The 25,579-nt window shown below is 33.1% G+C and overlaps 3 protein-coding genes across 21 annotated transcripts in view; 1 reads left to right on the top strand and 2 right to left on the bottom strand.

The window, feature by feature from the left end:
* The first annotated feature begins 749 nt into the window (after positions 1–749).
* On the top strand, positions 750–5,236 carry LOC148238345 (wee1-like protein kinase). Its single transcript, XM_088197839.1, has 8 exons — positions 750–971; positions 1,039–1,277; positions 2,442–2,575; positions 2,649–2,866; positions 2,930–3,079; positions 3,147–3,585; positions 3,656–3,822; positions 3,962–5,236. The coding sequence occupies exons 1-8, from the start codon at positions 772–774 to the stop codon at positions 4,188–4,190; spliced, it is 1,776 nt and encodes a 591-aa protein (XP_088053965.1). The 5' UTR covers positions 750–771; the 3' UTR covers positions 4,191–5,236.
* Positions 5,237–6,311: 1,075 nt separating this feature from the next.
* LOC148238344 (inactive peptidyl-prolyl cis-trans isomerase FKBP6-like) lies at positions 6,312–10,965 on the bottom strand. 3 transcript variants are annotated; one of them, XM_088197889.1, is made up of 5 exons: positions 10,757–10,965; positions 10,608–10,684; positions 8,497–8,807; positions 8,192–8,406; positions 6,312–8,106 (listed from the first exon to the last, which is right to left on the bottom strand). In XM_088197889.1, the coding sequence occupies exons 1-5, from the start codon at positions 10,813–10,815 to the stop codon at positions 7,347–7,349; spliced, it is 1,422 nt and encodes a 473-aa protein (XP_088054015.1). In that variant the 5' UTR covers positions 10,816–10,965; the 3' UTR covers positions 6,312–7,346. The 3 variants fall into 3 exon arrangements, with proteins under 3 accessions (XP_088054015.1, XP_088054023.1, XP_088054034.1); XM_088197897.1 differs by having other exon boundaries at positions 8,497–10,501; positions 10,757–10,962; XM_088197908.1 differs by lacking the exons at positions 10,608–10,684; positions 10,757–10,965 and adding an exon at positions 8,899–8,982.
* Positions 10,966–14,102: 3,137 nt separating this feature from the next.
* The window catches only part of cnc (NFE2 like bZIP transcription factor cap-n-collar), a 108,723-nt gene continuing 97,246 nt past the window's right edge, over positions 14,103–25,579 (bottom strand). For 3 of the 17 annotated variants that reach the window (XM_088197791.1, XM_088197712.1, XM_088197720.1), the window contains exons 8-20: positions 21,509–21,678; positions 21,131–21,231; positions 20,909–21,057; positions 20,749–20,848; positions 19,399–19,530; positions 17,149–17,357; positions 16,942–17,074; positions 16,700–16,828; positions 16,547–16,633; positions 16,343–16,473; positions 15,847–16,020; positions 15,644–15,776; positions 14,103–15,572 (exon numbers count right to left, since the gene is read on the bottom strand). In XM_088197791.1, the coding sequence (XP_088053917.1) occupies positions 15,487–15,572; positions 15,644–15,776; positions 15,847–16,020; positions 16,343–16,473; positions 16,547–16,633; positions 16,700–16,828; positions 16,942–17,074; positions 17,149–17,357; positions 19,399–19,530; positions 20,749–20,848; positions 20,909–21,057; positions 21,131–21,231; positions 21,509–21,678 (1,734 nt within the window). In that variant the 3' untranslated portion in view covers positions 14,103–15,486. Of the gene's footprint in view, positions 15,573–15,643; positions 15,777–15,846; positions 16,021–16,342; positions 16,495–16,546; positions 16,634–16,699; positions 16,853–16,941; positions 17,075–17,148; positions 17,358–19,398; positions 19,531–20,748; positions 20,849–20,908; positions 21,058–21,130; positions 21,232–21,508; positions 21,679–25,579 lie in introns of all 17 variants that reach the window. The other 14 variants (XM_088197736.1, XM_088197667.1, XM_088197754.1 and 11 more) reach the window with 7 other exon arrangements.

Raw genomic sequence — 25,579 nt, 5'->3', positions numbered from 1 at the left:
TCACAGCAAAATTCGGTTTAGGTATGCTTTATTCGATTCTTACGTATTGTAAGTCGTAATATTATTATAAACAGTATTAATATGAACGGCGACGGCACGATTTTATTGCTTTTGAAGCTGATTCTAAATAGGGACGTCATTTGAGAAGGAGGGCATTTTTTCCCCTTTAATTTTATCGGAAAAAATGAATATCATTTGATGAAATACTATAAATATTAATTAAATCGAAATATTAAAAAAAACGACCACAGTTTTATATAAACGGAATAGTATAGTCCGTAAGGCATTGGACTGATCCTAGACATGAATAATTATTTTATGTGTTTTGTTACGAACGTTTGAGTAGCGCGCGAGCTCGGCGTCATCAGGTCTGAGTAAGAAATGCGTTTGTGTGCATGCATCAACAAAGACAAAAGTCACAGCGTGGTCTCGCTAAAAAATATTTCGGTTTCTCGACAGTACGGAATAGGATTCCGGATCCAGTGGAAAAAATTGTTTCTTTTTGTGTAGATTAAATAAAATATAAAAAATAAATTGCCACATTTTTAGATACAAACATTCCAACACTTGAATGAGTGTAAACCGATTCGCATACTGTCAGCATTTTTGTAAATTGATTTTTGTGTCAAATAATTTGATTTTGTTTAAATTTGCTAAAGGGAATGATTAAGTTTTATTATTTATATTTTTTGAGCATGGCAACAATTTTCAAATATTTTCCGTTGGCGTTTCGCCAATGAGATGGCCGCGATTTGGAGGTCGCGCGTCACAATGGACGGCGATTGGTCCCCCGCGCCGGCCACGCGTCCCTCTCCGGAGCCGGCCGTCGAGATGAGGTGCGCCCAGAGGCTCCGCTTCGACGACGACGACGAATACGAGTCGCCCCCTTCGCCCCCCAGACCCCGCCGCCTCGTCTTCGACCAGCCGGACCCTCAGCTCAGTCCCCCGTACAAGCGCGTCCGGGAGCTCAGGTCTCAGCTCAGCTTTCACTTTTAATAACATACTTTAGAGAACATAAGTAACGTTTCGCCCCCTCAGACTGTTCGACAGCCCCGCCACGCCCAAGACCATCCTGCAAAAGTGCTCCACCCCCACGCCCAGCAAATGTCGCTCCAGGATCTCAGGGCCGGGCCGCAGGACGGAGCTCGGCCGGTTCCTGGACAAGGAGCACTTGGCGGCATCGGACGGCTCGTGGAACGCGGACGACAGCGCCGGCAGCGACAGGCACAGGTCGCATCTGTACCCCGAGGCCAACGTCAACCCCTTCACGCCCAACGGTGACGTTGTTATTATTTTTCATTTTTTTAACTAGTAAATTAGGTTAAAAATGTGTTATGTATATCTGACTAATTTTGCGAGACCAATCCTAAAACACCTTGATAATGATAATAAACAATTGTATAGCCGAGAGCCGAGAGCCGAGAAATACAAATTATATTGATTCATTTATTAAAACATTTTATTCTTTCTACAAGTATATGATAATAAAGTAAACGAAACAAATTCTTGGTATTATATACTTATAATTAAAAAATATGAAAATTACCTTTACCTTTCTTACGAGTATCATATGTTAGCAGCACTAAATCAGACAGCTGTCAATGATCATGCATATTCAAAGTGACATTCCAACTTTTTCCAGAATGATTTTTCATTAAATGACTCTGTTATTTAGCGAAAAATCATTCTAATACTTTTTATAACAATAAGTGAGAATCGAATGAAGAATATCTAAACCGAATTTTGACTAATAGGAGAGCGCCAAAAACAATTATCCCAATTAATGAGAAGTGATTGTTTGTTTTTGCACCCACCTATTGACCAAAATTCGGTTTGAATATAGTTTGACCAGCACTCTTATATCAGATTTCATATTTTTAAAACTGTAAAATCAAAGTGCAGAAAAACTATAGAACTATATGCGAGATGTGTCGTCTGTCTATACTTCTTCTTTTGCTTATTTTTTCCTCAGATAAATATTTTCGACTTGACCTAATATAAAGTTCTAAATCTATAATTTCATTTTAGACCTTTCGTTAAGTTATTTTTTTGAGCAGCAACTCAAATTGAGTTTCATAGACATTTTAGAGTTAAATTATTTTCTAGAAATTGAAAGTATATTTGGATTTCACTAACGAAAATGTAACTATTGAAAAATACGCATTCAGTATAATATTTATTCATCGTTTATGAAAAACTTGTATATAATTTTACTAGCACCTACCAGATAAATTATATTTTCCCTAGTAAAATTGTAATCCTTTTAACATTTTTTTAAAAACTTACTCATATATCAACATGATGTTTTGATGCATGAAAATCGTAAATCATACTAGGAAGGTGAAACATGGGAATTTGTTTATGTATCCAGCATTAAAATCTGAGCTCTATCTTTTGAAAATAAAAAAGACTCGCTGTGACAATATCAATTTTTCTTACAGGTATGCTTCTAAACAAGAAAAAGCGCGCTCTCCCAAAGACGTCCTCGCCAAACGCATCGATGAACATTTCTTCCGGCTTAGACACATCCGCAGATTCCGACATGTTAATAGAACAACCGACTAAAAAATTAAGAGTAAGCGCTAATTTGTGAATTTATTATGTTCATAGTCGAATAAATTAGATAATTATATAATATGTTCGTTTAGGAATCCAATATTTCACGATATCACGAAGAGTTCGTTGAGCTTGGATCACTCGGCAAAGGCTCTTTCGGATCCGTCCACAGATGCCTGAACAGACTAGACGGTTGCGAATATGCGATAAAGAGATCGCTACGGCCCGTCACGGGAAGTCAGAGCGAAAAGGCAGCTTTGAACGAGGTGTATGCGCACGCAGTCTTAGGAAAACATCAACACGTCGTCAGGTATGTTGTAAAAATGACTCGTTGCAATCCAAGCGGTCGTTGACGATAAACTTAATTTTGCAGATATTATTCTGCGTGGGCAGAGGACGACCATATGATAATACAAAACGAATACTGTGACGGCGGTTCGCTCCAAGATTATATTGCAACCAAAGGACCCTTACCCGAACCTAAATTATTAGTTTTAATATGGCACATAGCCGACGGTCTAAAGTAAGTATCGAAAGACTATATATGAATAGACGACGATTTTATCGAATTAATCGATCCTTCTTTGTAGATATATACACTCGATGCAACTAGTTCACATGGACATTAAACCGGGAAACATATTCTTAGCGCACGAAGTGAACAGCATAGCTGACGAAGAGGGCGACGTCAAGACACACTACGACTCAGCCGACGACGGTTTCGACGAGCACGACGACCAAATCAGCAACTATTCAGAGGTGACGTACAAAATAGGCGACCTCGGTCACGTGACGACGATATCGGCGCCGCAGTTGGAGGAGGGCGACTGTCGTTATCTGTCCAACGAGGTTCTGCAGGAGGACATTAACAGTCTTGCGAAAGCAGACATATTCGCGTTCGGATTGACCATATACGAAGCGGCCGGCAGCGGTCCGCTTCCCAAGAACGGCGACGAGTGGCACGACATCCGAAACGGAAACATCAAGGAATTGCCCAATTATAGTCGAGATTTAATACAGCTTATAAAAGTAAGCATTGCTCTTTTCGGTCGATCGTTATCAGTGTGGTGGAAATTAACCTAATTTTTACGCTTTTTAGAGTATGATAGATCCAGATCCGACGAAAAGACCCTCAGCGGCTCAGATCGTCCGACACCCGCTGATGAGCCAAGGAATGAACAAGAGCAACGCCGATCTACGCAGAGAGCTCGAAGCGATCAAATTGAAGAACGAACTGCTTTCAAAACAATTGCAGGAAGCTACCAGGTTAGCATCGTTTATCTTAAAATCATATTTTTTTTTTTAATTTAGAAGGCTCGGAAGACACTAAATCTATATTCATAAATTTTCTGACTGCGGATTGTACGATTTCGACGTTGACGATAATAATGTGTTTTTATTACAGATGCATCAAGTCAATGGCGCCGACAGTAGCAGTAGCCTTGAGTAACAATAATAACAACGAAACGTCAATAAAACGTAACCTGAAATCGAAGACTCGTTCGGGCTGCGGAAGACTATCGCCGAAACAGTGCATCCTGACGGCTGACACTCAAAGAACGATAGGCGCCTTCACTCGAAAGAACACGAGATCGTTTAAATTTGGCAGATCGAATAGCAATGTGAACTTTTAAACGTCGATTGAATTTGTTATAAAAAAAGTATATGTGTTATAATAACTAGGAGAATGGTTACTAAATTTTTTACTATTTATTGCTACGATTAGGCATCTCTTTTGTGCTGTTTTTAGGGTTTTTTCAATTGAACTGATAACATCTTAACTAGTTAACAGAAATTTCTCCTTCTACCGCCTTCGTTTTATTTAAAAAGTACGGGGACGGCAAAAGAACAAATTTCGGCGCCGTGGGCGGCGCCAATTTTTTGTTTAATATTGTGATATAAGTAGTGAGTTTCCCATTGTGGTTTTTTTTTTTAACAAAGATGCAAATTATATAAATATATGGTATAGTTCTAATGTTTTTTTAAATTGATGTATGTATTAATTTTAATGCACGAAAATCATAAGATAGTTTCGGTTATATTGTTGGCGATCAACATTGGAAGGGTATTATTTTTTTTGTTTAATGTTATTCGCTTTCGTGTTTACACTGCATAAGTATTATTTTAAAATGTTGCGGCAACCGTCGAACAATATGAACTCGTGAATTACGCAATTCGCTAAATTATAATTAGAATTATGCAGAATTGTATCGCATACTAGTCTATGCGTTTGCTATATTGCGGTTCGATTCGAATCTGCCATGAGCCGTAAAGAAATGCGTGTACATAGATAATACGTTTAATAGGAGATTCAGTGCCTTAAGAGAGAAGTAATTAATGTGGATGGTGTTCATCCATCGTGTGATGTTTTTTTCTTTTTGCTAATTTAACAAGTCTAATCAATGTGCTGTGTAACTAGTTTGAGATTTTAATCTTAATCGTTTAATTATTAATATTACCTAATGAATGTTCCATGTTGAGAAACGATATTTTTATTATTATTGTCCATTTGTTTTTATTAGGTTAACTATAACAGCGATGACTATAATAAGCACTAGGTTGTTGTGTTGAACTAGTTTAATCCCATCATTCCAAGTTTGTATACTACTTATTTTTATAATGTAGAAATATTTTATTAATAAAGTTATTTTTGTATAGTAGCGCTTATGATCTCTTTGAATTTGGAGTTTTTTTTCATTAGTTTTAATGCAAATACCGATGCAGATAGTGACAAATTTAGTTTGTATATATCCGTTGACTCTTAAAAGGAAACAGACTATGAGGAGAGATTGACATGAGTTATTTTTCGTGTCAAAACATTTTACGTGGAATTTTCCAGACATCATTTGAGGGGAGGGGGCGAGGGCATCTAATACTAAAATCACTTTAGAAGGAGGTTGCACAGGAAGTAAATAAAGACAAGTTTTGTGGCGTCTTATTCTTAAAATTCACGATAATTTACTGTTATCAAAATGATCATCTACAAGGAAACAATAAAATAGCGTAAAGGATGGGACCACACACACAAGCCCTCGTTACATCTGTAATGAGTTTTTAGTCAATATTCTCCGTCATTGAAAGAATATTTCTTTGTTGTGAAAAAATAAATCCCATTGTAGTATACGACCTTGGACAATACCCATCAAGTAAACGTCGCTTTATAAAGGCGTATATCTAGTTCGCTGTTCCATTAAACGAGTATATGTATTGGCTGGATGATCGCTGCATGATTGTGATTGGTCAGCAAGCTTTGCAGCCCTGGATACTTAAGTCTGGACTCTGATGAGGAGAGATCACTCACAGATTCCGGCAGACACTCGAAGAGACCAGCAGACGCCCGTTCGCCCGCTGACAACATACTGTCATGGGCTCACACATCCTGAGAGGGATCAACTTCCGCTGCCACGCCACCTACAAAACCTCTGATACTCCCACGGATATCATCCCTGTGCTAGCTTCTCCACCACCGCTCGGAGAAAACATCTCGTCATTTATCATCTGTCGCAAAATAATATAATCTAATAAGTTCGAACTTCAGACCATCGAAATTCTCTGTGAGAGATAACTTTTTGTTTAGTTTTGAGAATGACTTGAGCGCTCCTAAATGTTAACTGAATTTGTACCTAAGCACGTAGCGTACAACATGACAGTAGGACAAGCGTAGCACTTCGGTGTGGCCCAAGCCTTTCTGATTTTGAGTGTGATAATTAAAATGGTGGGATATATTTTTGTTAACAGGATTGAATAAAAGTCGATTTAATTAAATGCTCATTTAATTGCATCGTTTTTTATAAACTGCGCAAATCACATTTATTTGAATAATGTAAGTATGTATACATGTATGAATGTGTGTATACATTACAATTCCACACACATAGTTATAAAATTCTGGATTCGGTTACACCTGCACTCAGACTAGGACCTAAAATCAGTACAATATCTCTTGGACAGTCTTGGAGACTTCCACACAGCCAAATAGTACCCGAAGCAATAAATGTTGCTTAACCCTGATCCTGCACTTCAATTAATCTTTAGACAAATCAGACAGGCAAACTAATTGAACTTGGTCATATTGTCTTGTTATATGGAATAAACATTCAGAAATACATATATCAACGACATCAAATATTCAGACATTGTTACAATAATACATATATATTTAATATTTAATAAACACCAATAGTTAATAGTTTTTTTAATTAAATCAAATTTTACTTTAGTATATTTTTTCAAGAATGTGTTGCACTAATTAGCGCTTCAAAAATGAATATAAAAGGCCCGGACATTGCGCCACTCCGCGACCTTGCGATTTTCACTTAAAATTACGTAACATTAAGATCACATACGTTCGTATGCGAGAGTATATTCATATCAGACCTTGATCGGTCAATTGAGTACGATACGTCAGTGCTCCGCATCTCATGTCACATTTGTTTTGCGGAGTGGAGCACTGTGATAAATGACTGATAACCTACTTTTCAAGTCGGTTAAAGAACATCATATCGATGGCTTATCGAGTGTAAACTTACTAACTCCATATTTGACTTCTTTACAGGAGAAACTAAAAATAAAAAAAATTAAAATATCTCAATTTTTTTATATGAAATTTTTATGTTTAAATGGAGATTGCAATTTTTTGAGCATGCATGCGTATTTCGATTAAAAAGATACAAGAAAACATTGTTAAGTCTTATTCACCCAAAAGTGGAGTTAGCAAATTTATACTTTAAGCCGTCGATATGTATTTCTCACATCAATATAAAACATCAATCAACACAAACACTTAAAAATTAACGTTTACTTGGAATGATAAAATAATACTGCGTCAAATGAGCATAGAATAACGAGGGTCTGCCTACAATTTCAAAGTCGTCGATATCCCTCACGATATTCTGATACATGATAAGATCAAGTTCTAACATTCTCAAAACGGGCATGGCCAACTCTGCTATGTTGCTCTCGATCATTGTAGTGCGAACTTCCCTCACCTTTTTAACGTTGTTCATGTGCTCCAGTGTCTTTTTCGTCACTTCCTCTATCTCTTTCACGCTGATGGCTTTTATGGCTATGTTTCGCTCGGTTTGTCGACATTTCATAAGGACCTTGTCGACCTCGGCGAGCATCCTTCCGACTTCGGTGTTGCTGGGTTCCAACAGCGCAGCTTCCGTTAAGAAAGAATAAGCTTCCATGTTCTGGTTCAACATGAAATGGCACTTGCCTCTCCAGAACAGATACTTGCAGTTGGTTTTGTAGTTGCACAGGATAGACGCTTCGTTCAAATGAGACATGGCAGTTCCGTAATTTTTCATCTTCATGTACACGATAGCCATGTTGAGGTGAGTCTTCGACTTCAAGCGGTTCAATTCGATCCTATTGCTGTATCTGACGACCATGCACGCATTCAGCATCGAACTGAGCTTTCCATAATATACAGCCGCTTGTTCGTAGCGACGTCTTCTATAGTAATTGGCGCTCACGGCGTCCACTTTGTTGATTAACACCTGAACGCTTTCAAAATTTTTCTTGACATGATCAGGGAGAGCATCGTATCTAAAATTTTTGAAAGAAAAGCTTGTTATATTTTAAGTTTAATGAAACTCGTAGCATAAAGTAGACGAAATACTTTAATATGTACCTCTTTGTAGCTTGGACATCGACCCATTTTATCATGTGCAAGAGAAACAAGATAGTAGTAGTTGCCGGTACATTAAAAGTTTTGTCATCCCCGATGTCGTATCCGTACACCCCGAACATTGCCGACGGAGGCAATAGGAATTGCGCACATTGACCAGGCTTCAAACTCCGGCACGCTACCACAACTCCCGGTAAAGCGTTATCCAAATCGATAACCTGAAATAAAAACACAAAGATGAAACATTTATTTATATATTATGTGTCCTCGCATTAGGATAGGTGTCCATGCAAAAAATTGTTAACTACCGCTATCTTGTGCCCCGCTTTGTCCTTTTCGAGAGGCCAATCTCTCCCCTGGATAAAAGACGCCAGATAAACCCACACGACAGCTCCCTCCGTCGGATTTCCAGTCTCGAGCGTACCGTTAGTCTGATCGTCCATCCTGTCTTCGTACCAAAACTTTTCGATAATGACTTTACCGAACACGCCTTTGACGTGTTCGAGTCCTTCGATTGTAATCGGGCTCATAGTTTTGGACAATGAATCGTAATCTACATCACCCGGATGTAAATCCAACACAGTCTTGACTTTGAACTTCATTAAGTCAATGTTATGCTCTAAGCGAAAAAACAATAACTTGTTAAATAACAACAATATTGCATTAGTTTGCCACAAAAATAAGACAACTCAATTTATGTATAGAATTACACGCTAATCTCAGCTACTTCATTAGGTTTTTTTAGATATCGCCAACTTCTTCTTGAATTTTTTTTGATAAAATTCAGTGTTTCTAAACAGTTGCTTTGAAAAAATACTTTGTATTATTGATACATAGTACACATTGAAATGATTTAAAGCAAAGTTTGTAGTAGAAAAAGCAGTTTTTCATCTGATTTATACACAAATTTTAGATCTGTCTGAAGTTTTATATGACAAAATTTTTAGTGTGTTACAGTGAATTGATATTAGCAGTGAAAATATACTTTCATTGTCGTTTTAGAGAATTCACAATCCGAATAAACTTTCACCAGTAGATGTATATTATTATAAATGAAAATTCAATTTAACTAAACTAACTGAAAGTACAAGTATTGACAGGAATAACTTTGCGTACAACATACAATTAAATAGATTCGTTGAGTTATTCATGGGGTTTTCACTGTTCAGGCCAACGCACGCTCGCATGCACCCAACTTGTGCAACAGTTTTGATCACATGATCGTTCTATATATATATAATTATGAACATTCATTATTTTAATTCTGATCGTCCTATATTTGATACTTATTCCGACTCTGAATAATATAATTATGATTAGGTTTACAAAATATAGATTCACTGACCTCAAACAGTGAATTTTTAAATCTATTGAGTGATATGCTGACTGATTATCGGCTGAGTTGATGAAAGTATACTTTCACTGGGTAATACAAATATACACCAACTGTAAAAATAAATGACAATGAAATAATAAATAAGTGAAAGGGCTAAATATTTTTTCATTTCGTCATAACCTAGCAAAAAACTAATTATAGCAGTAGATTCTATACATCGCTAAATAGCAAATTGATAATGTTGTAAAGAGTATACAGGGGTTTTTATAAGATTGTTTTTAACTTTAAAAATTCAGATTCATAAAACTTCCAAATTTATTTTACCCTTGCGATTTTGTTGAAAAAAAAATACTATCATGATAATATGAAGTATCGGCTTTAGCTACTTAGTTGGAAATTACCTGTTCCTAAGTCATCCATCTTTGAAGAAAGAATTGGATAGATTTTTTCCCAACATATGTATATTATCTCGATTCGAAATGTGAGAAAAAATTAACCATATGGTTAACTTTTAACCGGTTTATTTGATGATATGCATTTATGGAAATGATAAATTTGTTATCAGGTACCGCAAAAGTATAATTAACAATTTTTAAGAATTTTCGAAGGCTTGGAATCATACAATATATTTTTTTTGTTAATTCGTTTTAAAGAAATAAATAGAGTAACTCTTAGAATAATAGGTAGAGAGCAAAAATTGTTATGACTGGTAGCAACGATAGTTAGGAGTGCCTTTAATTTCATGATTGCTTTTTCAGTAAATTAAAAAATGTAGAAAGGACCATTTAAATTTAAAAATGGAAGAACCATTAATTAATTATTAGTGAAATTTTTGAATCAAAATTTGCGTGGAAGAATCTAGTCCAGAAAATCAATGCAATCAATATTATTGATATTTTTGAATATGTATTATATCAAAGCGAGTGTTAAAAACGAGTAATTTTATCGAAAATGAACAAAATGAAAGTTGCCGACATCTGAAAAACAATAATAAAGACAATGGTAAAAACACAGCTGTTAATATTGGAACTGGGGTGAGTTAATTATTCAACATATGTTTATAATTTTGATCAATATTCATACCCATCACTGATTTCTCGTTTTCCAAATTGCTAGATTCGCGATTTGAGACGAAAGACTTGGTGCTGACTGTCAAATTCCTTTGAAAAACAGTAAAATAATATATTGGTAAATATGTTATTTTTGCATAAAAGTATAACAATGGAACATACGTCATGCTTCTCGCCATTCTTAGTTCAATATCTTCGAGGCTTTCGCGTGCAGATGCCATTTTTGAGCCAATAAATATTGCAGAATAAAGCACAAATTCAACCACCTGCAACCGCTACCATACGACGCCGGGCGAAGAACTAAATAGCTCGCTTTGTGACCATTACCGTGCAAAAGTATTGATCGCAAATCTGATTTTCTGCTAACTGGTGCGTTCCTAAACGCACACCTAGTAATATACACAAATATTATTAGTGCAATCATTTTCAATATTATAATCAAATTTATTTTCTAAAATATATTGAAAAATAGGAGAAATATATTAGTGTTGTTAAAAATTATAGACACTATTTCTGCGTATAATTTCTCCTCTAATCCGCAAAAAAAGAAAAACTAAGAAAATATAGATTCCAGTTAGTCAAAATATAATAATAATAAAAATATTGAAACTGTATTATTTATTTGCATATGATTATTTTTGGGTTTTGGAACGAATCATCAGAGCTTCCATTATTTCTTATGGGAAATTTTCTTTACAAGTACGTTTTCAGTACGCATTGTGCAATCGCAATCCAAGGATTTAATAAAAAAATGTAAAATGATAATTATTTACTATGCTGTTAAGCTTTACTTATCGATAATAAAATAAGTTTAGATAAAGTTAGCTAAGAACAATCGATTAAACGCACATACTGCTTTACGTTTCAAAATTTAATATATTTAAAAACTTGTTTTTGTTCTTACCAGAAAGAAAAGTTGCTGGCGATAAATCTGCTTCAAATGACTTAATTAATTACTTCTCAGCTCGAGGCGAAGTTAGCATGTCCTCTTGTTTTCGTGCCACTTGAACTCTATTGTGAACGTCATTTTAAAGAGAATTCGAACGCCAGTGAAACTTAGCGTATACGTTTATTTACGCAATTGCCGCCTGATGCTTTACTGCACTGTTTTAATTGAAACCAAAAATCGCGCTTCGCCACTTATTTAATAATAATCTGTGGCATCCTCCCCGCCTCTTTTGTCGGATCTGATTGAGGCTAATATCTATAACTTTCACCGCTTTGTCAGAAAATTTCGCAAGAGAGAGTTGGTTGAGTATTTTGGAAGGTGAGTATATCCCCTTTTCTCTCACGCAGATTTGCTTGTACGTGTGCAGACGAGATGCACAAGTGCACGTGACAGAGCGAGGGAGAGAGCTAGGGCAATGTGTCTTACGTTCTGACTCGCACTGACGCACACATCAGACGACGCTTTAATCGTGCGTCAGTATTTGTTTGTCTGTCGTCGAGAGAGCTATGTCGAAGCGCAGAATATTTCTGCGCTTCTCAATTACTTTTCGACTTAACAAGTAAATTTAATATTTTTACTTCGTTAAATAATTTAATATAAACTAACTTTAGTTTAAATAATATGTATAGTAATGGCCGAAAGGTGTAATGATTCCGATGAATCGGACCTCGAAATTGAAGTATAAGTAAAAAACCGTTTATGTGCGTGCATAAACAGTAACAAAAATGCACAACATGGTCTCGTTCTACGCTCGATTAAAAACATTTCGGTCTCTCAACAGATAAAATTTTTAATGGCAATATTCTAAATAAATCAGAATTCTTGTCATGAACTGTAACTAAAAATAATAACGTATTTGTTTAGAGATAAGCGTTGAACAATATTAAATGACTAGTGCACACGATTGAGATTGTTAAATATTATTTATTTACATGCTACTTTTTTAAATCTTGCAACCCTGATTTCTGCACAAATGATTTTTTTTGTATTGATTTTTCCACACGTTATATGCGCGCATGCGTATGTAACATGTGTAAGATTCACATACGCGCATGCGTTTGAATCTTATATGAAAATTAAAATATCACGTGTTTAGAGTATTACTATTAGTTTTTTTTGAGATATCAATAGGTTTATTAATTTTTTAAATTTCTTACTCTTGCTTAAAAAATATAATGCTTGGACCAAAATAAAAATTATGACAGCTGGTCAAATATAAATACCGAAATGTCAATTTTGAAGTTTATAAAAACCGGTATAGTGTCAATAATTTTTATTATTTTTTATTTTAATATACATATAGTTTAACTGTAATGCAGACTTTTAATAATATGTTTAAAAATAAACGTAACTTCTCATTCCATTTGAATATTCATAATGATTCTTATTTTGAATGTAACTATTGTGGAAAACGATTAAAAACTAGAGATTCCATTTTATATCATATGAAGACTCATAATGATTCTTTAAATTTTAAATGTAACATATGTGGAAAAGCATTTAAAATTAAATATTGTCTTACTTCTCATATGAAAGTTCATAGTGAAATACGCGAATTTGAATGTACCGTCTGCCGAAAGGCATTCAAAATGAAAATTCTTTTTCACGTCATATGAAATCACATATTCTTGAAAATAGTAAGTGGAGTTGTTGATGCAATGTTCAATTATCTTGTTTTTCATGGGTGTTTTTCTGTGAGGCGAATGATTCTTGAGTACGCGGAGCATGATCTCTATCTCCCTTTCCCTGCTCTATTATTTCTGATATTTATTTTCCGTTTCTTTAATTTGTTTGGTAGTTTTGGAGACCATCAATAATTTTCGCGCCGGTTTATCTTACTGTAGCCATCACTTGCGACAGCCTAGGTAGGAGTTCAAGTCTAGCCCCAGTTCATGCAGTGTACTGAAGCAAAGGCAGTCTAGGTAAGGGTTCAAACTCCTGATCCTTGCGCAACGACTGAAATAGGGCTGGCTACCCAAGTACTCTAAAGATTAAAATAAATCAAGAGAAATAATTTCAACAGCTCGCTGACAACTTTAGCCTTCACCTCTAAAAATTAACAACGAAACTGCATTAAATAGAGGGCAAATTATTATATATGAACAGCTATTTACACCGGTAATAACATACGCTTGCTGGGTGTGGAGTAACACCAGTAATTCAAATTTTTCCGTTCTCTAAATCATTCAAAATAAAGCTATAAAAATAATACATAACACACCCTTATATGCGAAATATATAACTTTAAAATCTTTATAGTACATTTTTAATAATATTAACATTTGAGATAATCATAACGAAAAATACTATCATATTAACAATCCAAACTTCAATTCAAGTATGAACATAAAATGTCTAAGCATAAATGAAAAATAGTAGTAAAGCCTAATAATTTAAATAATTAATATACGTATTTTATAGTATTTTAGTTGGTTACTATATATTTTCTGTAAATCCTACATTAAATTTGTTATGGAATTCTATCTAGTGATTTTCTCATAATATTGAGATAATTCAATTTCGAATATGAAGTTATTAACATAAAAAAAACATTTCACATATTTTTTACAAAATTTATTCATATAAATTTACAGGAAAAAGACTTTCCATAATCATATATATGTATTTGTATGTATTAAACAATAAACGAATTTGCAATATGTATGTGTTTATGCATAGCTGCAGCACAATATATTTTTTTTATATAATATATTATTTCTAACATTCTTTTTCTTATGAATTAAATTGTTTCATATTTCTCTTTAAATCAAAAGTAAATCTTACGATTATTACATATATCTTGAACGTGTATATTAATAAAAGAGTTTTTCTATGTACATAAGTGATAACATTGCACATACATAAAGATTGACGCCGTTTTTATTTATATTAATATATATTTTTTCCATCCGATCAATCCTCTAAATCACATGATTTAAAAAAATATATATGTATAAATTACATTTACGATATTGAATTGTAAAAAAATATAATGTTATGTGTGTAAGCACAAGGAAATAAAATTACTATCATATAATATAAGTGAAGTTATCTTATATACATTTTATATACATATTTACATTATTAAAGCGAATTAATAACATAATGCTAAGCATAATGTTTAAACTAATTATAATATATTATACTCGATTACTTTTATGTAATTTCTTTATATACATTAATATGTACAATACACTCACTGCCAACAAAACTATTTATTTTTGATTTCGTAAAACCGAACTCGTATTCAATGTTGTATTTGTGATTGTGTTTAATTTTCAAGTAAACGAAAAGTAGTGTAAATCTTGTACATTGTTGTGTTTACTAAACCTAGGCTAAACAACATTATTTTACATGGTAAAATAGACATATTGTTAAACATAAACATAGAGCTAAAATATAAACAATAATTGTTTATAATATTTGTATTAACAACCATCACAACCGACGTTAACAGATAAAATAAATTCATTCTTATGGGAATGGGCGATAAAATTCATAGCGTCATTTCACATTCACGCAATGCGTTAAATGGTTTTTATAAATAAAAAAAAGGTTACGATTAATGTACATTAATCAAGAGATCAAGTTGTAAAATATTTTCTATGTTAAAAATTAAGTTGCTATTTAGAAAGCACAGATAATTCTTTACATCTACGTATTTATACATCCATTTGAAGCGATTGTAACTTATCAATCATTAAACTGCGTTTTAATGACTAGAAGATGAAAGTGTCGGTCGGCACAACCGAACATTTCAAAGTTCGAATTCAATTATTCTGTATCAACGGAAATTGTAGTGTTAACCAAGTTTTCGTATAAAAGTAATAAAAACATCATAAACTGGCATAATAAGCGACGCGCATTTTCCTCGCAACGCGGACATTCTTCTCATCCTCATTTATCATCATGTTAAAAAACATGTCAAAGCGCTGTCCGTGCATCATTGATCGAAGCTCTTCCTCTGTTTAATTTTGATTCTTTCCAAATCGTCGTCAGATGTACCGTTAGTGCTGAGGTGACGATCGACTGAAAGAGTGAATCGATTGTATAAGATATGATCTCAAGGTATGAGAGTGATTGACGTGATTATAAAATACCTGATCGTGGACTCCGAGAATCAGGCAAAAGAGACGCCGAAGCTCTAGGGACGAGCACGACGGCACCGTCGGCGGCTTGTTGCAAAGAATATTGTTGAGAAGACAGAGGATTGCCGTCAGCATCTCTCAAATGCTATAAAAATACAAAGGAATATATTCTACATCCTAAAAACAAGGATTTGAATCGAAGAACTTTCAAATACCTGAAAGACGTGTCGGTAAAGCGCTGCAAAGTGCTCTTTAGCCCTTTGCCTCTGAGCGAGCAGCATGTGGCGCTCCCGTTGCAACTTTTGTTTGCGCATGCGAACATCTCGCACCTCATCAGCCAACGAAGTTATCTGATCGAGCTTGCGCTTTCGACAATTTTGAGCTGCAACCTAAACCAAAATATTTGTAATTAAAAGTCTGTAATACTAAAACATTGTCACTAAATAGAATCTGACTGATTTATTAATTTTAAATGTTCCGTTGCAACATGATAACATGTTACAACTATGTAGACACAATCAACAACTACTAAGTAGTGGGACACCCGACTAAAATCAATGACTATCTATTTTATTAATCATAAACTATTATTACTGCTTACAATCAATATTTGTCACTATGTTACCTCGACTTGTCTTAAAATTCTAAAGATTCTAAAAAAACTGTGACACGATAGAAATTGAAAAACACTGGGATTTGAAATAAACTTACTTTATTTTTTCCTCGGCGTCTGATGTCTCTGATCAACGATAGTTGAGTTTCGCTCAGATCGTGCTTGGACAACCTCTCGTTGAATTCATCCATGGGAAGGTTGATGATGTCGTGCACGCTCAGCGGTATACCTGAAGTGTTTCGAAATAGACCTATGCATGCATATTTACTAGAAGGTTTAATATAATTATAATTTTAACTAACCTAGAGCGCGTGCCTTCTTCTCGTCTCTAGACAATGGACCGTGTGTTCCACAACTGGCCAAACTTGATGATTCTGGACCTCTTTTATCTATTAAAAAAATCCGCATAAGCAATATTGAATATATTTAATCGAAACGATTTTATTTATACTTACGCTTTTTATCTCGAGCCAGCGGTCTGTGCGGCGGCTGTGGAGGAGCAGGCGGTAAACTATACGTGTGATTGTGTCTCAGACTACCGGCTGTCGGAGGAATGCCGATTCCGGCTCCGCTGCCAGCAAATTCTGTTGAATACGAATATTTCATCTCTATAACCAAAATAATATAATTACTACAATTGAACCATCTACTTCGAATCATTTTTTTTTATCTAAAAAAATAAATAATAAATACTGACCTGGAGTCATATGTCCGACGTCGGGAATGTAAGTTGCCGAAGGTGCCGTTGGTTGTTCGTATTCATATTTGATGTCCGACATGGGATGTTCTTCGTGCATACTGTTGCGGAGACGTCCAATATTGGTTTGATCCTATAAATTTACAATTTAATAACATTTTCTGAATGGTTTAAAATTTATGGTACATATATAATTATGGTACAGACCTGAAAACACCTCTTTCCAAACATGTGATGCTTCTTCTGGGCGACCAAAGGAGGCTGACGTGATTCACTTTCGCACGGTCTCATCTTACTGTGATGAAAATCCTGAGCAGAGTCACTTCCAGCGTCACACCATTCTCCGTCGGAGAGCGATGGCACCCGTTCGGATCCCATTGAAGATACCGCACTGTCAGAAGACGCATCGATTCTCTCTGTTAAAATAAACATAGTAATGTCATTGATAGTTCTAAAAATACATCTGATTTAGAGTGAGATTATCTTGATCAGTTTTGTTTCTTAGATATTGTCAAATTTATTTTTAATCATTTGATTGCCGAAATCTTAAAAGAATCGAGAACATACTTTATGTTTCAGGAAAAAATAACATTTTTCCAAATCCATCTTATTTTAATATGTAATAAATTAAAATTTAGATAGTAGACCCTAAACCCTTAGCAACCATATGGTTAAGAAAAAACTCTTGACAATATATAATTCACTCAAAAAAATTCGTCATTATTTTCTATAAAATTATTTTTATCATAGTTATGTAGTTAGACAAAGTTAAACAAATAACATATAATAAATTTGTATTTTTATGAGGTTTTTCATAGGACATATAGTTTTTTTTATATCAACGATTTTATTGAATGAAAAAAATATAACATGAAATCGACTATTATAAAAAATAACTATTGAATTTTTGTAGTGGAAAATTATATTTGCCTTTAAAACGATAAAACTTACTATGACAAAAATACATATCTTAATAAAATACTAAAGATCAATACAATATCAAAAATGATAATTTAAAAATTTCCTGTAATTAATTTAAAAAAAAAAACACTTTTATTAGTAAAAAAAATATATTTGAATATTTTATGAAAGCAAAAATGTTAAAAGTAAATTATATTTTAATAAAAAAATTAATCTTATTTTAAAATTTCTGTCAAGCAAAAACCGCAGGAATTAGTATTAATTAGGTAGATTTCTGTATATACGTTTTTTTTAATATCTATTGTATTTTAGAACATTTTTGACCACTATTTTTCAAAATTTTTAAGCGATTAAAATTTTTTTTAATTTAGAATAATAAACATTTTAAATCTATTTCCTTTTTTTTCTGTGATATTTTTAACGGAGTTTTAAATTTTTGACAATGGCAAAAAAAAACATTTTTTTTAGATTTAAATTTTATTTTAATTTCTATTTTAAAACCATTTTCACTTTTTTATTTTTACTATAGTCGTCATTTTGAAACAAGATGGTGGATCAGACTGACCAACGATCTTAAAACTATTACAGTTTTCATGGTCACAAAAAGGTGTAAAATATAAATATTAAGTTACATTGCGCAAAAGAATTTGTTACAAAAATAAGATAGATTAATTTGCAATCAAAATTACATCTATGTAACAACAATTTTGTTGCATATTTATTCGATTTGTTCAGTTTTACTTTTAAGCTATTAAGTATTAGTTGTCTCCTACAAGACCTTATTTATAAAATAACATAGATTTCAATTTCTGCTTCATTAAAATTGTTAAAAAGTATTTTAGTAATAAAAAAATGAAAAAAATATTTTATCAAAAAAAAAAATTGTTTTAATTTCTTTAATAAAACGTTTAATTTTATACAGAAAATTTTACTTTTTCTACTTTAAAATCTAGAATTTAAAAAGCAGTTTCAAACAGATTAAATATTATATATAGCATAATACTATATTTTTCAATTATAAAACGAAACATTAAAGAAAAATCTAATTATAAAAATAAAGTCATTGTATAATTTTGAATGTGAATCAAATTAAATAATCTTTGTGGCAAATTTGTTTGTAAAAAATCGACGATATCTAAAAAATAAGACCTTTACTTAATATTTATTTTATATTATAGTGTATTTTATATATATTATATATATATATATTGTATATACAACCGAATAATTATGTAAATAAATTATCTTATATTTGAGGCAAAAATTAGTAGTATAGTTTAATTTATTGATTATTTCCAATACATAATTAATTTATGGTGTATTAAATTATACGAAAAAATCGACGATATCTAAAAAACTGATACAGAATAAATAAAATGCTAAATAAATTATCTTATCTATGTAACAAAAATTTTGTTGTATATTTATTCGATTAGTTCAGTATTACTTTTAAGCTATCGATGGATTAAAACTGTTATTTTGGATAAGTTTAAAGTACTTCTGATATGATACTAGTAAAAAAAAAAGCAAACCAACCAGAGCCCATTGCAATATGATGGCTAGACATTGGATGAGGTGGTTGAGTTTGATGCGGCAAATGCAGCGGAGCTCCTCCGGCCGCAACATTCCCCCCGCCTCCAGATTCCAGCATCCGCATTGTGTACATACCTAAAAATTTGTTAACATTCATTACCAATCAAGAAATATTTTTTATTTACATACATATGCAAAGTCAATCTTATTTTTATATCGCACACACACATATGATAACGTGTGAAAAGATAACATACTTTTGAAATAGTCCACCGGATAGTAATAATAAGGCGGAGCCGAATATCCATAACTGGTGAATTTAGGTAACGGTGTTGAGTTAGCTGAGTACTTCATCTTGACAAATAGTACTAATCGATCGACCCTATTCAATATCCTGTTGAACTGATATTGCATCCATGATATTATCACGTGATGGACGCGTTAAACTTCATGATAGAAAGGTGATTTTTATCGCGTCTCATTTTTTGATGATACGCCACTGTCATAAAATATGTGATAAGGCCGAAAGACGAAATCTTCTTATCAATTAGGCAATAATCTGCACGAATTTTAGACGTGACCGAAATTGAATTCCTCGATGAATCAGAAACGAAACGCGAAAGCTTCATCCGAAGAACGAGGCGAAATTCTGTTCATTTCACTTTCAAACACTTTCCACAAAATTATAAGCATTTTATAAGTTTTAAGCCATAAAACACACTAACACATGTCACTGAATATAAAATAACTATAAAACACAACTGATTAAAAAGCATAGATCAATAAAAAAAACTGCCGTAGATGTTGCTCTAATGGAAGTCTAAGGTCTACAAAATATATCTGTTACAATATACACTGAAATAAGATAACGCAGTGCACAGGTATTTACCGACAATTACGTAAACAAGACATAATATATTTTGATGTGCTATCAACTATAGTTGATATAAATAATATATTATTGTGTCAATCTTTGCGTTTATCAATCAGTGATAACTTGATATTTAATAATATACCTGAGAAGGAACTAATTAAAATTATCTAATTATTAATGTGAGATAATGATATATCACTGAAGATGCCTATTTAATGGATACCTTTTATCCATCTTTCCTTTGAAACTTCACGAAGCGTCATGTTTATTAGAACTGAAGGTAAAGCCCAATTTTATAGGGTAAATCAAATAAAAACTGTAAAAGTGCGATAGATAATATTCAAAACACAACTAATTGATTATGTGTAGTACGGTGATGCATGTATGTCACTTAAGCAAGTGTATTAATGAACTAATAAAATACACTTATTTTAGTTTATTTACATATGTATATTATAATATAATTATTAAATAAGCACCTTCGTTCATTGCCATGTCCATCAGTTGCAGATCATCTTCGTTAAGAATTGACGATAAGAATCCGTCCGACGTTCCGTTTAACTCATTTGTGCCGTTGTTCTGAAACAAAATTTTACAATGAAACTCTTTGTCGCAATAAAAATTCACAAGGTATCATACCTGATAGTACATGGTGTCGTTCTGGTGCTCAAGTCCGGGATGCTCGGCTTTGTAAAACGGTGGCGGACCGCCGCCAGCAGCGGTGCACCCAGAAGGTCCATGACTGACGTTCATGGAGGCAGCCACGGCCGAGCCGAGATTGGAACCACCTGAAATAGTTGACCGAACGAGTCATTATTTATTTTTTCAAATAAATATAAGAGGAGTTTTTTTGGCACATACAACACATACCGTACAAGTCCGGTGTGGGTATAGAAGCTTTTTCAGTAGCCAACGGAGCATAAGGAGGTCCCACATAGCCCGAAGTTGCCTGTGAGCAATGACTGAAAGTAAAAACATTATTATTAGTTATAAATGCATAAATCTACAATCTTTCTCTTGTTTTCCAATGGTTATAGATCATATACAATAGAGAGCGGTAGTTTTAAATTTTATTTTTATTGAACAAGCGCAACTTTAATATAATTTAACAATAAAAAAAATGCTTGCTCGGGGTGAAGTAACACCCAAAATCTTGATTACTAATGAAATTGAATTAGTAAGAACAGTGAAAATATATAATGCATGCATGTATTGATATATAAGTATTAAATAGCTCACCCGAGTGAAGGGTTGACATGGTGATGATGGTGTTGTTGGTACAGATGGTGGTGATGGGGATCAGGAGGGCCTCCCAAGGCGCTCGGCGGCGGTGCGTTGGGTCCCGGCAGGGCCAGCAGCGCCGCCAGGTCCTGCCAGCGCTGCTCCATGGACACGCTGCGCACCAGATTCTGCAAGAAGAAATAGAACAGCCGATTAGATTGGGAATTTGCGTGCCGATAGTTGAAACCCTACGCGGCCGAGTGTGCACTTAGAAGATGTGATTGTATATCATTAGATGCGAGACAGTGGTTCAGAACGGCGGCCTTCCACGGGCGGCCTTGGCCACACTATGGGGACAATGATTGCGTATCGAGACGGATCGAATCGAATAAGAAAAAAATATAACGAGAAAAAAAGTGTGTGGAATTAACAAGTAATTACGTCGCTGTGACAGCAATCCATATACAAACTGAAATATGTTCCTATATATAATCATTTAACCGTTTGAAACTTCAAGTATAAGGAGCTGAATTTTCATCAAGTTTTAGGTTTTAAAATACTGTTGTATCTTAGCTACACAATTATATTAAAGATTTAATATTTTTTTTAAGATACTATTCAAATATGATTGATACAATCAGAACTGTAACTATACTCGATTTAGAAATCGCATTCAGTTGAATGCTATCTTTTAAAATAAGTAAGAAATGTGTCACGCCCCTCTAAATTACTTTTCAAGTCAATGTATATGTAATGTGTATGAATTGATTTGAGAGATGTAGATCAGGTAGATTTTTATTTTATTTCAATGTCTATTAAAGAATATTTTTGATCTCTACTTTTTCTCTAGAATTTATTTAACTGAGATATGTTCTATGGACATTCAATTTAAGCTAAAGTCATAATCGTGTCCTCAAAAACCGCAATATCCAATAAACATAACAATTTAAAAAAAATATAATTTTAATTACAAAATAATTTTTTTTTTCAATAATTATTTTTAATGAATTACAATTTTTTTTAAAACAAACTTTAATTGCCGTAGTTTTAATCATACTAATATTTTTTTTTTTTTAAATATTCTATGATAGATGATGGTTTATAAAAAAAGTGATACACTTTTTCTATTTTTAAGCATTTCAATGTACATTTTATCTTGTGACGAAGATTGATGGATATTTATTTATAGATTACCATTTTACTTAAAGGCAGCACCGAAAAAGACAAAAAAAAAACCTAAAAAAAACAGTCTCGAATCTATCCCGAAAATATTTTTTAAAATATGTCATTTCAGTAAAATCATATCGGAATATATTTTCACCAGTAGATATATATATTTACCAGTGAAAATATAAATTATCTGGCAGATACTAGTAGAATCATATAATTTCAATTTATATGTAGTAATATATTATACATATTTAACAACTTATCATTATTTATTTACATCCAGTGTATAAATGTGAGTGAATGCATATTTTTTGGTAAAGTTATATTTTCACTAGTAAAATCCAAATAGATTTTTTATTAGGGAAAATATAATTTAACTTATAGGCGCTAATATGCTGCTCTAAAATGTCTATGAAACTCATTTTGACAGTTGCGAAACGTATATTTGTTGTTCAAACCCAAACCAAACACAATGAAAGTTCTAAAACTAATTAAAATTTTAGTTGATAAGTCAAATCCAAAATACAAACTAAGTCAACTCATCTCTCAGGGGAAAATAAGCGGAAGAATAAATACAGACAGACATTGCATCTCACATATTGCTCCTCATTTTGTCTGCATTTCGATATTACACTATGTTTTAAAAATATGATAGCTATTTTTATCGATATTACTATGGACTTCTAATATAAAATGGCTGACCAAAGTATATTGAAACCGAATTTTGGTCAATAGGAGAGCGCAAAAACAATTATCACTTCTCAGAAGGCAAAAATTCACGTCAAAAGCAATAAAATAGTGTCGGCGCCGTCGTGGTGGGAACGCTCGGTAACGAGCGTTCCCACTGCGACGGCGACGGCACGATTTTATTGCTTTTGACGTGGATTTTTGACTTCTGAGAAGGGATATTTGTTTTTTGCGCTCTCCTATTGGTCAAAATTCGGTTTAGATGTGCTTAATTCGATATAAAAAGTCTTAATATAAACGCTTGATAATCGAGCACCGCGATACGGCAATACTGCGCAGAAAGAAAACACGGCTATTTATCAGATATATATTGTGAGCATAACTAAAATATTTTGTATTAGATTTAGATGTCCTACATTATTTTTTGTAATATTATTTTAAAAAGTCGTGGTATGCGCACTAGATAATTGATAGTTCTTACTGCGACGGCGCCACAGAATAAAGAATACACAGAACGGCCGTTGCGTACAAATGCGCATATAAAAATTGAAGACCTTTGCAGCGCCAATTTGACTTGGGAACTATTACACGACAGGACCGTGCTCGTATCCATCATACATACACATGTTTTAAAGATAAAATATTTTAAATAAGAGTTTTGTCATTATTAAATTAACTATTATGAGCAGATGTTTTTAATAATTTTTAATGCCTAATTCGCATGAAATATGATTTTTAAAAATATGTCGCAACGGTGACAAATATTTATATTTATTTGCAGCATAGAAATAATTAACTCACACCTATTATTATTTATTCAAGAAATTATTATATTTCCCGGAATCATTGTTTTCCCAGAATTTGTTCTTGGCGGCCCTGTATAAATAAACGTATCATCATACTAGGGCTAGTTTTAAATTCGTTATCTTTTCTAAAGTTGATGTCAATATTGCATAATAATATTTAATAACAGATACGAATGATGATATAAGCCATGCAATTGCTTTCGTTTAAAATAATATCATTTCAATTATAGATTAGATATGTTTTAGAAATAAATCGCAACCGGGTTTGTCGCTTAGCCAAGCGTCGAAATCACCGGAACGACTTTGTGCACTAAAATTCGGAAGTCTGTGAAAAACGGCGTTAATTCGCGAAAATTACACACACGTTCACTTTTCTACGATCGATAGAAAAGCGAAAATCGATAATTGGTATTCAGATTATTATTATTATCATCATAGTGGTACAAATACGGAAGCGGTACAAATACATTTTTAATTAATTCTCTACCAAAGTAACGGCGTGTGGTGATTAAAGTTCGATATGTGGAACGAGTTAGAGAACAGCTGACGAAACTTTCATCTTATTGTCAATCGAACGAGAGATTTTGCCAGTGCATGACCCTAAAAAGAGACGGTTCGCCACCGCTGACCAGATGCTGCCGATCCATACGGAAGAAGCTTTTCCGGAAGCGTTCATTTTTTTCGGTTACGGCAAATAAACGAAAGACCGAGAAGCGGCAGCAGCTGCCGTCGACTGGGAAATTGCTGCGAAATCTAATTTCACCGAATTAATCCGTCGCTAATGATCGAGATACGTGGCGAATCGCACACACGTAATAAAAGATGAATATATGCGTAATCATAGACGGAAAAGAAATCTTATTCAGACGTGTAAATATAGGTCTTATCTATATCAGAAAATTGAGTGATAAATATTGATACATATAATGCGGAAATCAGATGTGGGGTATCAATACACAGAAAGGTTAAAAAGATTTGATATCATCAGAATTTCCCTATGAAATCTTTATGAATGTATAAAATAATATTGTATAGACAAGATGAACTCTTTTAAATTTTAGTAGTGGTAACGTTTATTTTTTTCCACGTAACACATCATTTTTAATTTATTTATTTATTTTTAAATATAATAAAAAATATGTCATTTTAAAAAAATATATTTTTTTCAAATTCTTTGAATGTTTATTGGAAGTATTACATATAAAAGAAAAAAATAAAAACCCATAATAAATACAGAAATTAAAATAAATAATAAAACAGTCAAATTTGGTTAATAATTAATAAAAACTTCGATCATTAATTAAATTTTAAACATCATCTTGTGAAAAAATATTTTAAAATCGTATATTACTACTAATAAACAGTAACTTTTACATCTCCTCCTTCAATATTGTTAAAACACAGTAAAGCCTGGAAATAATCACCG

The sequence above is a fragment of the Plectrocnemia conspersa genome, unplaced genomic scaffold, assembly GCF_051122295.1.
Source record: "Plectrocnemia conspersa isolate PC_06_02 unplaced genomic scaffold, ASM5112229v1 ptg000001l, whole genome shotgun sequence".
Lineage (NCBI taxonomy): Eukaryota > Metazoa > Arthropoda > Insecta > Trichoptera > Polycentropodidae > Plectrocnemia > Plectrocnemia conspersa.
Note: the sequence above shows the minus strand (reverse complement) of the source record. Positions and strands in the feature narration are given on the sequence as shown.